This window comes from Anomalospiza imberbis, chromosome 27 (assembly GCF_031753505.1).
Source record: "Anomalospiza imberbis isolate Cuckoo-Finch-1a 21T00152 chromosome 27, ASM3175350v1, whole genome shotgun sequence".
In the NCBI taxonomy this organism is placed as follows: domain Eukaryota; kingdom Metazoa; phylum Chordata; class Aves; order Passeriformes; family Viduidae; genus Anomalospiza; species Anomalospiza imberbis.
In genome coordinates, this window is record NC_089707.1 from 4,875,623 (window position 1) to 4,887,978 (window position 12,356).

A 12,356-nucleotide genomic window follows, 5' to 3' on the forward strand; every position below is an offset into this window, starting at 1 on the left:
TTTGGTTTGGTTACGGGCCTTTATCTCGTGCTCTTGATGCTTTTTTGGGGTTTGTTTTGGGGTCTTTTTCATGGTTTTTAAAAAAAAAATTGGATTTTTAACGCGTTCGTCACTTGGAATTCCTTGTGTGAACCCCAGCATCCCTTGTGTTATGGGAATGATTGAAATTATTAATGTTCAAACTTGGAATTCCTTGTGTGAACCCCAGCATCTCCTGTGTTATGGGAATGATTGAAATTATTAAGGTTTGTACTTGGAATTCCTTGTGTGAACCCCAGCATCCCCTGTGTTATGGCAATATCTCCAGGACCAACCTCCCCTACAATTATGGGATTTGTGGAATTTTGTTCTTTCCCAGCTGAATTTGGCCTCACTGTTCCCGTGTATTATACATACCAAACATGGGCAGTTTTTCTGTAGTTTCAGGACCTTTCTGTCCTGTTCCTAATGCCCAACACGTTGGGTTCGCTGCCAGACCTGACCAACATCCACTTCCCCTCGCCCCTGCCCACGCCCCTGGACCCCGAGGAATCCACCTTCCCTGCCCTGAGCAGCTCCAGCAGCACCGGGAACCTCGCTGCCAACCTGACCCACCTGGGCATCGGCTCTGCCAGCCAGGGTGAGCTCGGCGGCTGCTGCCGGGGAGGGCGCGAGCGCTGCCGGCCGCCAGGTTGGCCGCAGCCGTGCCTGCCGAGAATGGGGCTTTGGTTTGGTTACGGGCCTTTATCTCGTGCTCTTGATGCTCTTTTGGGGTTTGTTTTGGGGTCTTTTTCATGGTTTTTTAAAAAAAAATTGGATTTTTAACGCGTTCGTCACTTGGAATTCCTTGTGTGAGCCCCAGCATCCCCTGTGTCATGGGAATGATTGAAATTATGGGAATGATTGAAATTATTAATGTTTAAACTTGGAATTCCTTGTGTCAACCCCAGCATCCCCTGTGGTATGGGAATGATTGAAATTATTAAGGTTTAAACTTGGAATTCCTTGTGTGAACCCCAGCATCCCCTGTGGTATGGGAATGATTGAAATTATGGGAATGATTGAAATTATTAAGGTTTAAACTTGGAATTCCTCATGCTGAACCCCAGCATCCCTTGTGTTATGGGAATGATTGAAATTATTAAGGTTTAAACTTGGAATTCCTTGTGTGAACCCCAGCATCCCTTGTGTTATGGGAATGATTGAAATTATTAATGTTTGTACTTGGAATTCCTCGTGCTGAACCCCAGCATTTCTTGTGTTATGGGAATGATTGAAATGATGGGAATGATTGAAATTATTAAGGTTTAAACTTGGAATTCCTTGTGTGAACCCCAGCATCCCCTGTGTTATGGGAATGATTGAAATTATTAAGGTTTGTACTTGGAATTCCTTGTGTGAACCCCAGCATCCCCTGTGTTATGGCAATATCTCCAGGACCAACCTCCCCTACAATTATGGGATTTGTGGAATTTTGTTCTTTCCCAGCGGGAATTTGGCCTCACTGTTCCCGTGTATTATACATACCAAACATGGGCAGTTTTTCTGTAGTTTCAGGACCTTTCTGTCCTGTTCCTAATGCCCAACACGTTGGGTTCGCTGCCAGACCTGACCAACATCCACTTCCCCTCGCCCCTGCCCACGCCCCTGGACCCCGAGGAATCCACCTTCCCTGCCCTCAGCAGCTCCAGCAGCACCGGGAACCTCGCTGCCAACCTGACCCACCTGGGCATCGGCTCTGCCAGCCAGGGTGAGCTCGGCGGCTGCTGCCGGGGAGGGCGCGAGCGCTGCCGGCCGCCAGGTTGGCCGCAGCCGTGCCTGCCGAGAATGGGGCTTTGGTTTGGTTACGGGCCTTTATCTCGTGCTCTTGATGCTCTTTTGGGGTTTGTTTTGGGGTCTTTTTCATGGTTTTTTAAAAAAAAATTGGATTTTTAACGCGTTCGTCACTTGGAATTCCTTGTGTGAGCCCCAGCATCCCCTGTGTTATGGGAATGATTGAAATTATGGGAATGATTGAAATTATTAATGTTCAAACTTGGAATTCCTTGTGTGAACCCCAGCATCCCTTGTGTTATGGGAATGATTGAAATGATGAGAATGATTGAAATTATTAAGGTTAAACTTGGAATTCCTCGTGCTGAACCCCAGCATCCCCTGTGTTATGGGAATGATTGAAATTATGGGAATGATTGAAATTATTAATGTTCAAAATTGGAATTCCTCGTGCTGAACCCCAGCATCCCCTGTGGTATGGCAATATCTCCAGGACCAACATCCCCTACAATTATGGGATTTGTGGAATTTTGTTCTTTCCCAGCTGAATTTGGCCTCACTGTTCTCGTGTATTATACATACCAAACATGGGCAGTTTTTCTGTAGTTTCAGGACCTTTCTGTCCTGTTCCTAATGCCCAACACGTTGGGTTCGCTGCCAGACCTGACCAACATCCCCTTCCCCTCGCCCCTGCCCACGCCCCTGGACCCCGAGGAATCCACCTTCCCTGCCCTCAGCAGCTCCAGCAGCACCGGGAACCTCGCTGCCAACCTGACCCACCTGGGCATCGGCTCTGCCAGCCAGGGTGAGCTCGGCGGCTGCTGCCGGGGAGGGCGCGAGCGCTGCCGGCCGCCAGGTTGGCCGCAGCCGTGCCTGCCGAGAATGGGGCTTTGGTTTGGTTACGGGCCTTTATCTCGTGCTCTTGATGCTTTTTTGGGGTTTGTTTTGGGGTCTTTTTCATGGTTTTTTAAAAAAAAATTGGATTTTTAACGCGTTCGTCACTTGGAATTCCTTGTGTGAACCCCAGCGTCCCCTGTGGTATGGGAATGATTGAAATTATGGGAATGATTGAAATTATTAATGTTTAAACTTGGAATTCCTTGTGTCAACCCTAGCATCCCCTGTGTTATGGGAATGATTGAAATTATTAATGTTTAAACTTGGAATTCCTTGTGTGAACCCCATCATCCCCTGTGTTATGGGAATGATTGAAATTATTAAGGTTTAAACTTGGAATTCCTCGTGCTGAACCCCAGCATCCCTTGTGTTATGGGAATGATTGAAATTATTAATGTTTAAACTTGGAATTCCTTGTGTGAACCCCATCATCCCCTGTGTTATGGGAATGATTGAAATTATTAAGGTTTAAACTTGGAATTCCTCGTGCTGAACCCCAGCATCCCTTGTGTTATGGGAATGATTGAAATTATTAATGTTTAAACTTGGAATTCCTCGTGCTGAACCCCAGCGTCCCCTGTGTTATGGGAATGATTGAAATTATGGGAATGATTGAAATTATTAATGTTCAAACTTGGAATTCCTCGTGTGAACCCCAGCATCCGTTGTGGTATGGGAATGATTGAAATTATTAAGGTTTGTACTTGGAATTCCTTGTGCTGAGCCCCAGCATCCCCTGTGTTATGGCAATATCTCCAGGACCAACCTCCCCTACAATTATGGGATTTGTGGAATTTTGTTCTTTCCCAGCTGAATTTGGCCTCACTGTTCCCGTGTATTATACATACCAAACATGGGCAGTTTTTCTGTAGTTTCAGGACCTTTCTGTCCTGTTCCTAATGCCCAACACGTTGGGTTCGCTGCCAGACCTGACCAACATCCACTTCCCCTCGCCCCTGCCCACGCCCCTGGACCCCGAGGAATCCACCTTCCCTGCCCTCAGCAGCTCCAGCAGCACCGGGAACCTCGCTGCCAACCTGACCCACCTGGGCATCGGCTCTGCCAGCCAGGGTGAGCTCGGCGGCTGCTGCCGGGGAGGGCGCGAGCGCTGCCGGCCGCCAGGTTGGCCGCAGCCGTGCCTGCCGAGAATGGGGCTTTGGTTTGGTTACGGGCCTTTATCTCGTGCTCTTGATGCTCTTTTGGGGTTTGTTTTGGGGTCTTTTTCATGGTTTTTTAAAAAAAAATTGGATTTTTAACGCGTTCGTCACTTGGAATTCCTTGTGTGAACCCCAGCATCCCTTGTGTTATGGGAATGATTGAAATTATTAATGTTTAAACTTGGAATTCCTTGTGTGAACCCCTGTGCATACCCCAGCATCCCCTGTGGTATGGGAATGATTGAAATTATTAATGTTTGAACTTGGAATTCCCTGTGCTGAACCCCAGCATCCCCTGTGATATGGTAATGATTGAAATTATGGGAATGATTGAAATTATTAATGTTTAAACTTGGAATTCCTTATGTGAACCCCAGCATCCCTTGTGTTATGGGAATGATTGAAATTATTAAGGTTTAAACTTGGAATTCCTCGTGCTGAACCCCAGCATCCCCTGTGTTATGGAATGATTGAAATTATGGGAATGATTGAAATTATTAAGGTTTAAACTTGGAATTCCTCGTGCTGAACCCCAGCGTCCCCTGTGTTATGGCAATATCTCCAGGACCAACCTCCCCTACAATTATGGGATTTGTGGAATTTTGTTCTTTCCCAGCTGAATTTGGCCTCACTGTTCCCGTGTATTATACATACCAAACATGGGCAGTTTTTCTGTAGTTTCAGGACCTTTCTGTCCTGTTCCTAATGCCCAACACGTTGGGTTCGCTGCCAGACCTGACCAACATCCACTTCCCCTCGCCCCTGCCCACGCCCCTGGACCCCGAGGAATCCACCTTCCCTGCCCTGAGCAGCTCCAGCAGCACCGGGAACCTCGCTGCCAACCTGACCCACCTGGGCATCGGCTCTGCCAGCCAGGGTGAGCTCGGCGGCTGCTGCCGGGGAGGGCGCGAGCGCTGCCGGCCGCCAGGTTGGCCGCAGCCGTGCCTGCCGAGAATGGGGCTTTGGTTTGGTTACGGGCCTTTATCTCGTGCTCTTGATGCTCTTTTGGGGTTTGTTTTGGGGTCTTTTTCATGGTTTTTTAAAAAAAAATTGGATTTTTAACGCGTTCGTCACTTGGAATTCCTTGTGTGAACCCCAGCGTCCCCTGTGGTATGGGAATGATTGAAATTATGGGAATGATTGAAATTATTAATGTTTAAACTTGGAATTCCTTGTGTCAACCCTAGCATCCCCTGTGTTATGGGAATGATTGAAATTATTAAGGTTTAAACTTGGAATTCCTCGTGCTGAACCCCAGCATCCCTTGTGTTATGGGAATGATTGAAATTATTAATGTTTAAACTTGGAATTCCTCGTGCTGAACCCCAGCATCCCCTGTGGTATGGGAATGATTGAAATTATTAATGTTTGAACTTGGAATTCCCTGTGCTGAACCCCAGCGTCCCCTGTGTTATGGGAATGATTGAAATTATGGGAATGATTGAAATTATTAAGGTTTAAACTTGGAATTCCTCGTGCTGAACCCCAGCATCCCTTGTGTTATGGGAATGATTGAAATTATTAATGTTTGAACTTGGAATTCCCTGTGCTGTACCCCAGCGTCCCCTGTGTTATGGGAATGATTGAAATTATGGGAATGATTGAAATTATTAATGTTCAAACTTGGAATTCCTTGTGTGAACCCCAGCATCCCCTGTGTTATGGCAATATCTCCAGGACCAACCTCCCCTACAATTATGGGATTTGTGGAATTTTGTTCTTTCCCATCAATTTGGCTGCGCTGCTGCTGTGTGTGCCAAAAATGGGGATTTTATTTGGTTCCAGGACTTTTATCTCGTGTTCTTGATGCTTTTTTTGGGGTTTTTTTTTGGGTCTTTTTAATGTTTTTTTTTTTATTAAATTTTAAAATGTTTTCATCACTTGGAGTTCCTCGTGCTGAACCCCAGCATCCCTTGTAGTATGGAAATGATTGTAATTTTTAATGTTTAAACTTGGAATTCCTTGTGGTATGGGAATGATTGAAATTTTTAATGTTTAAACTTGGAATTCCTTGTGGTATGGGAATGATTGAAATTTTTAATGTTTAAACTTGGAATTCCTTGTGGTATGGGAATGATTGAAATTTTTAATGTTTAAACTTGGAATTCCTTGTGGTATGGGAATGATTGAAATTTTTAATATCTAAACTTGGAATTCCTTGTGGTATGGGAATGATTGAAATTTTTAATGTCTAAACTTGGAATTCCTTGTGGTATGGGAATGATTGAAATTTTTAATGTCTAAACTTGGAATTCCTCTTGCTGACCCCCTGCATCCCTTGTGGTTGGGCATGGGCTGGGCACCTGCCTGGCCTGAGCCCCTTCTCCTGCTGCCTCCTTGGCAGCCTGGCCTTCCTGGCTCCCTGGCAGCTTGCCTGGAAGCCCTGAGCCTTTGCCAAGTGCCCGGGAGCTGCAGGCTCCTGCGAGCTGCTGCTCCCTGGCAGCTCTGAGAGGAGCAGCTCACGCTGGCTTGGCCTCAGATCCTTCCCTCACTTCCTCTGGGGTGAAGCAGAAAAGAGGGGAGGTTTCTAAACTCACTGTTTTTTGGCTTGATCTGAACAAAATGACGATATTTGGGTTGTTTTTCCTCACCCCGTGCTGGGTCGTGGCTCTTGGGAGCGTGGTGGACATTTCCTGCCCTGCCGTGCCATTAAAAATGGGGCTCTTCCTGCATGACCAGTTTTGCTTCTGCTTTTTCCATTCGAGGGGTGTTTGCTTTTACAGTACCTCGAGTGCCCTCTGATAAGCCTGGGTCCAGGATTTGTTATCTCATTCCCAGAGCCTGAGCCCACACAAAGGGAGCAGAACCTGCTCTTCCCGGGCTGGGCGAGCGCAGGTGTGCGAGCACGGTGCCTGTGGTGTCTGCAGCTGCTGAGGCTGCCCTGCCTCTTCCAGTTCCTCATCCTGGCCACCAACCCGACCAACCGTGCCTGGGGTTGAGCCAGGACAACCCACAGGACTCTTCCTCTCATCCTGATGCTCTTCAACCTGACAAAATTAATTACAAATCACCTAACGAGCTCCCGCCCGATCGCCCGCGGCGCCTCCTGTGCTGCCCGCTCAGGCCGCTCTTTTCTCCAGGTTTAGGGAATTATTTTGGGCACAAAGCTCAGCAGGGCCTTGCTGTGTCCCTGCTGAGGGTGGTTTGCTGTTCCCAGCAGGAATGACGACGACGCCGGCCCCGTCCCAGCACCGCCAGCCCAGCGTCAGCCCCCTGTCCTTGGGCGCGGACTCACGGCGACCTCAGTCCCAGCAAATGTCCCCCACGCTGTCCCCGCTGTCACCCATCACTCAGGTAGGAGCTCAGGGGCAATTCAGGCTTTCTAATCACAGCTTCATTGGTTTAATCTGCTTAATCAAAGAGCCACAGGGGTTTTGGGAAGGAATTTCTCGTTGGGAGAGTGGGAGGGGAATGGGATGGAATTCCCAGGGAAGCTGTGGCTACTGCATCCCTGGAAGTGTCCAAGGCCAGGTTGGACTGGGTTTGGAGAAGCCTGGGATAGTAAAAAGTGTCCCTGCCCATGGGACAAGATGAGCTTTAAGGTCCTTTCCAGCCCAAACCATTCCGTGATTCCATGAACTTCATCTCTTGTTCTGTAATTTCCTCCTTGAAAGGTGTTCCTTAATTCAGAGCCTTAAAACAGGAGAGATTTGTAGAGGGGACAGATTTTGCTTCCTCTTTTCTAGAGCTGTGATAAAAACCATCTCTTAGACCGCATTTATTTTGTGTTGTCCCAAAGTGAGCTGTGAAATTTGAAAGCCATTTCTCTTAATTTGTGAGAGAAACTCAATTAACTTCTAACATCGGTTTCATGGTGGCTCTGTGACTGCCCAGGCTGGTGATTTCTGACCTTGAGATTCAACTGAGCTTTTAAAACATTGATTTATACAGGATGGTTTGGCTTGGAGGGAACTTAAACCTCGTCCAGTCCTCCTCTGCCAGGGACAGGAACATCTCAGAGCAGCTTCTTGACGCTCTGACCCTTTAGGTGCCGTTTTTACAGCACCAGGCCAAGCCTGACTCCATTATCTTGGCGTGAAGAGGAATCCCCTGCCAGCGTGGCTGATCCTGCTCCTTCTTTTGCAGGCCGTGGCTATGGATGCATTGTCCCTGGAGCAGCAGCTCCCCCCATACCCCTTTTTCACCCAGACCAGCCCCCAGCAGCAGCAGCAGCCAGCAGTGGCCAGTTCCCTGCCCCAGACCCCCCCTCTGCTGCAGAGCTCGGGGCTGCAGAGGGGCCCCCAGCTCCCCCCTCTTTCTGTCACGGTACCTTCCACCATCCCCCAGTCACCTCCAGGGAGCCAGAGCCAGCCCTCCATGGGGATTGACATCAACTCGGTGAGTTTGGGAAGGGCTTTCCTTGGGAAGAGCTGGGAATGGGCAGTGTGGGCTGGCAAATCAGCTTGGACAACCCCGTGATCATGAGAATGTTAGGGAGGATGAAGTAAACTTCAAGTGGTTCTGGTTAAGTGTTTTCTAGAGGAAAATTTTTATTAAATTTTGCCCCAGGTTTGATTAGACCCAGCTTAAATCTGTCAGTATTTACTAGGAGATTTTCAGGGTGTTCAGTGTCCCCCTAACACATCACGATACAGATGGGGGAACTCCCAGAGCCTTCAGAGAGAGTCCAACCACAACAACCATTTCCCAATAAAACACAAATAAATTTGGAAAATTTATTTTCCAAAAGTTGTCTAGAACCAGGTATTCTCTGCAGCTTCGCTGCTTAGAACCCTTTGAGGAATTTTAGAGTATTCCAAAGTGGGATTTGTGGCTGCCTCCAGTGCCCAGAAGAATGGGAGCAAGGATTTATGGACAGATCCCTTTTCCTGCTTGTTCTAACGTGGCCTCTTAGGAACTGTTCTGTCTCAGCAGCTGAAAATGCCAAATCAGGAATCACAGGCCAGGAAAGAAGGGAGGTCCCAGCTCCCCCAGCTCCTCCTGGCCCTGGGGGGTCCTGGGTGTCCCACCCGTGGTGTCCTGGCAGTGCTGCAGTGACAGGAACGCCTTTGGGAATGAGAACAAAGCGATTCTACTGCTCTGCCCTCGGTTGTGGGTGAAAGTTTTAACAGTTGGTGCTCCTTGGGAGCAGCTGCTTCCCTTCCAGGGTGGGAAGGGGAAGAGGGAAGGACAATCCAGCAGCGGAAAGGATCCCACCCCACTCAAAACGTGTCCCTGTTTTGATTCTAACCCTCATGTAGCCCCAGTACAGACAATTCTGATCTCATCCTCTGCTTTCTGTGTTGCTTTCCTCATCCTAAACCTCTTTATGACCTGAACTTTTAGGCTGCTGTGTTTATCTTCTAAAGCAACTCAAGTAATTCCTAAATAAACAGATTTAAAGCCACTTTATCAAAAAGCCTTTGGAGCTGTCACAGCCTCGCTGGCAACTTCTGCACAGGTTTTGTAAAGCAGAATTGAAATTTATTTGTAGTTTGTACAACCTTCTGACAGGCTGTAAGTGGCAGTGCAGAGCAAAAGGGGAAATGTTCTCAGAATTTAGAGAATTTGGGGTGAAAAATTGGCAGTGCAGAGTTCTCCCACACTGCAAATCTGATTAAATTCACTGGATTGCAGGTTCTTCTCGATCATCCCTTAATTTCTAATGGAAGTAAAATAAGAAGAGCTGGGCTACTCTTGATGTTAATTAGTGCAGCATTATTTAAATACCATTAATATTATTAATTTGTTCCAAACCAGGGTTCTTTATGATAGGGAAAAAACCTAAATCTTTGAAAATAACTTCTCAAGACACCTGAGAAGAGTATAAACATCCCAGATACGAGCCTGCAGAACACGGTGTGAATTCCCTGAGGCTGCCTGCTCCATGTCCTGGGGTGCAGTGCAGGTTGGGGCTGTGTGGGGACAGCTTTGGAGCCCAGGTTATCATTCAGGTGTTCTCACCTGCACTGTGCTGATAACACAGCTGGAGGCAGAGCAGCATCCCAGTGAGCACACACGTGGGGCTGGCACTGGAACTGAAGCATGAATGACATTCTTTTTGAATCATTCCCAGCTTCCAAGACTTCTTTGCCCTAAATCCTTGGCTGACCTGATTTTTTTTTTTAATATATTTTGAACTGAGCATAAGTGAGAACAGGCAGGAAATGCTCCCAGCTGTGCCTGCCCCTGCCCTGGGGCTGTCCCAGAGCTCTCCCCTCTTTTTGGGGACCTCATTCCCATAATCCTATCTACCCACACAGACTCTGAAGAGGATGTTTTCTCCCAGCTGTTGGTATTTGCAGGGCTCCCTCAGTGGCACGGTGTTTAACTCTGTGTTGTTCTGTAGGCCTCACTCCAGCAGTACCGCAGTAATGCTGGCTCCCCAGCCAACCAGTCTCCCACCTCTCCTGTCTCCAATCAAGGCTTCTCTCCTGGCAGCTCCCCTCAAGTAAGGGACTCTGTGCTTCCACAGGCCTTGCTTCTCGTGTGTGTTTTGAGCTGGATTTCTCCATCACTGCCCCATAGCCGTCTCACTGTGACTCCGTGTGTGCCTCATGCATCACCGACGTCCCATCTCGGCCGCCCCTCCATCCCCACTCCCACAGGGCTGCAGGAGCTGCTGAATTGCCTTTTTTAGGGAGCAGAGAACCACAGGATCAGGCTGCTGGTGGAACACTGGGGTGGTGTTTGTTTGAAGGGCGGAACCTCCAGGTAGAATCCTTTCAATTGCCAGGATCCCAGGGGAGCTGATGGGTGCGAGGTTGGGAGGGCGAGAAAGGGGGAATTTCAGTGCCTCCTGCAGCAGGAAAACTCCTGGGGCGCTAAATATTCAAATATTTACACTAAATATCCCAAACTGATTTAGATCAGGACCTTTTTTATGTGACAAGACACCCAGTGAAAGAAAACACTGGAGAAAATGCTCTTAAAATGAGCAGCTTGTGGCTGGCAGGGAATGGGTTCCCAGCACGCTCCCTTGCATGCCAGCTGCTTTTCCTTGCTCTGCCTGTATCTCCTCACACATCCACATGTCCTGGATGGAAATCACAACTTGGGGGAGTGTGTGATCCTCTGAAGGGCTTTTTTTACCTGCCAGCAAAAAAATTAAAACCAGGCAAAGAAATTAAAATTAAATTAAAAACCAGGCAAAATTTGAGGGTGCCCCAATGTAAGAAAGTGCATTTTCAGTGCCTGATGCTGCTGAAAGAGCCTCAGCTGGCTGCTCTGGAGAATCCCACCTGGAGAAAAGAAGTGCAGGGAATTCTTCCAGAGCATCACAAGAGTCTGAAAATCCATTTTCTGTTCCATCACTGAACACTGAAGGCTGTAAGGAGGATCCTTTCTAAATAAGTGCTGCCCCTTCATGGTTCCCAGGCAGAAGCTCCAGGTCTCCTTCATTAGCCAGGTCATGGTAAGCTCAGCCCTGGATCCGAGTGGCAGGAACTGTCTGCGTTTCCTTAACCCTGCCTTAATTGCCTCTTAACCTCTCTCTTCTGCCTGCTCCTGTGAGTTCTGCTGTGCTCTGTGTGCCTCCAGAAACCAGCACTGTCCCCTAGAGCAGAGCATGCTGCAAACTCTCAGTTCTCACTGGACAGCACGTCCAAATTTGGGGTTTATGTTGATTTTTTTTTGTTTTCCCTTTGATTTCTCAATCACTCTGGCTTGGTTTTGTCCCCAGTGGTCGGTCCCAAGGACCAGAGCACACACACACTGGGTTATGATTTTTCCTGCTGGTTTTATCCTGTAAAAACTTCCTCAGGTTTTGCTGTGTTTGACAGGGACACCACAACTCTTGAGTGGAAGGCAGAGGATTTGTTAATTCTGCTCTCTGTAGTTTTGGCCTCTTAAATACCCACAGAATTCCTTAAGTTTTGCTAAATTAAAACCGAGGTGGATTCCGTGCCTCCAGGAGTGCCCCGAAAGCCGGTGGTGGTCACAAACATGAAACGTGGAGAGAAGAAAAACTAGTTTGGAGGGGAAATTGGGCTTGGTCATGAAGATGGGGCAGCTCCAGGCAGCAGAATCCCTTGATCTGCCCAGAGGGAAGGCAGATCCCTTCCAACAGCAGAATATCCCACTGTGGAGCAGCCTGGCACTGCTGAGTGGGATGCAGTGACCGGGCAGGTGCCTCCATGTGCTCTTCTTCCTCCCGTGGATTTGGGGTTTCATCCCCACAGTGCCAAAGGACATTCCTTAAACCACAAACCCAGGCTTTGATTTGTGTCCCACATCCACCACAGGTTCTTCTCCATGCTCCCACCTCTCCCAAGCCCCGTGCTCCTGTTTCCCAGCTGTGTGTGTGTGTCCCACCAGTGCTCCCAGTGCCCGCAGGGATGGGAGAGCCCTGCCTGCCCCCCAGCTCTGTGTTTGCATGGCTTCCACCCCAGTGCCTGGGCTGTGCTTCCCTGCTCTCACCCTCATTCCCGTTCCAGTTAGATACAAACATTCCTGCTCTAGTGGCTCTGACCTGGAGAACCTGGTAGGTATTTCTAGATGGATCATCCCAGCCAGGGATTTGTGCTTTGGGGTTGGTTTTTCCTCACAGAAGATGCTCTGGTGACTCCCCAGTGGTTCTGGAGATGGTGTTTGCACAATGTTGCTCCTGGA

General features: G+C 48.3%; 2 protein-coding genes across 5 annotated transcripts in view; one reads left to right on the top strand and one right to left on the bottom strand.

Annotated features, from left to right (window-relative positions):
- Positions 1-12,356, bottom strand: part of COPE (COPI coat complex subunit epsilon) — a 200,031-nt gene that overhangs the window by 65,841 nt on the left and 121,834 nt on the right. The window lies entirely within an intron of this gene.
- The window catches only part of CRTC1 (CREB regulated transcription coactivator 1), a 56,382-nt gene that overhangs the window by 34,015 nt on the left and 10,011 nt on the right, over positions 1-12,356 (top strand). The window contains exons 10-12 of one of the 2 annotated variants that reach the window (XM_068173849.1): positions 6,964-7,100; positions 7,893-8,144; positions 10,096-10,197. In XM_068173849.1, the coding sequence (XP_068029950.1) occupies positions 6,964-7,100; positions 7,893-8,144; positions 10,096-10,197 (491 nt within the window). The remainder of the gene's footprint in view (positions 1-6,963; positions 7,101-7,892; positions 8,145-10,095; positions 10,198-12,356) is intronic. The other variant, XM_068173850.1, reaches the window with a different exon arrangement.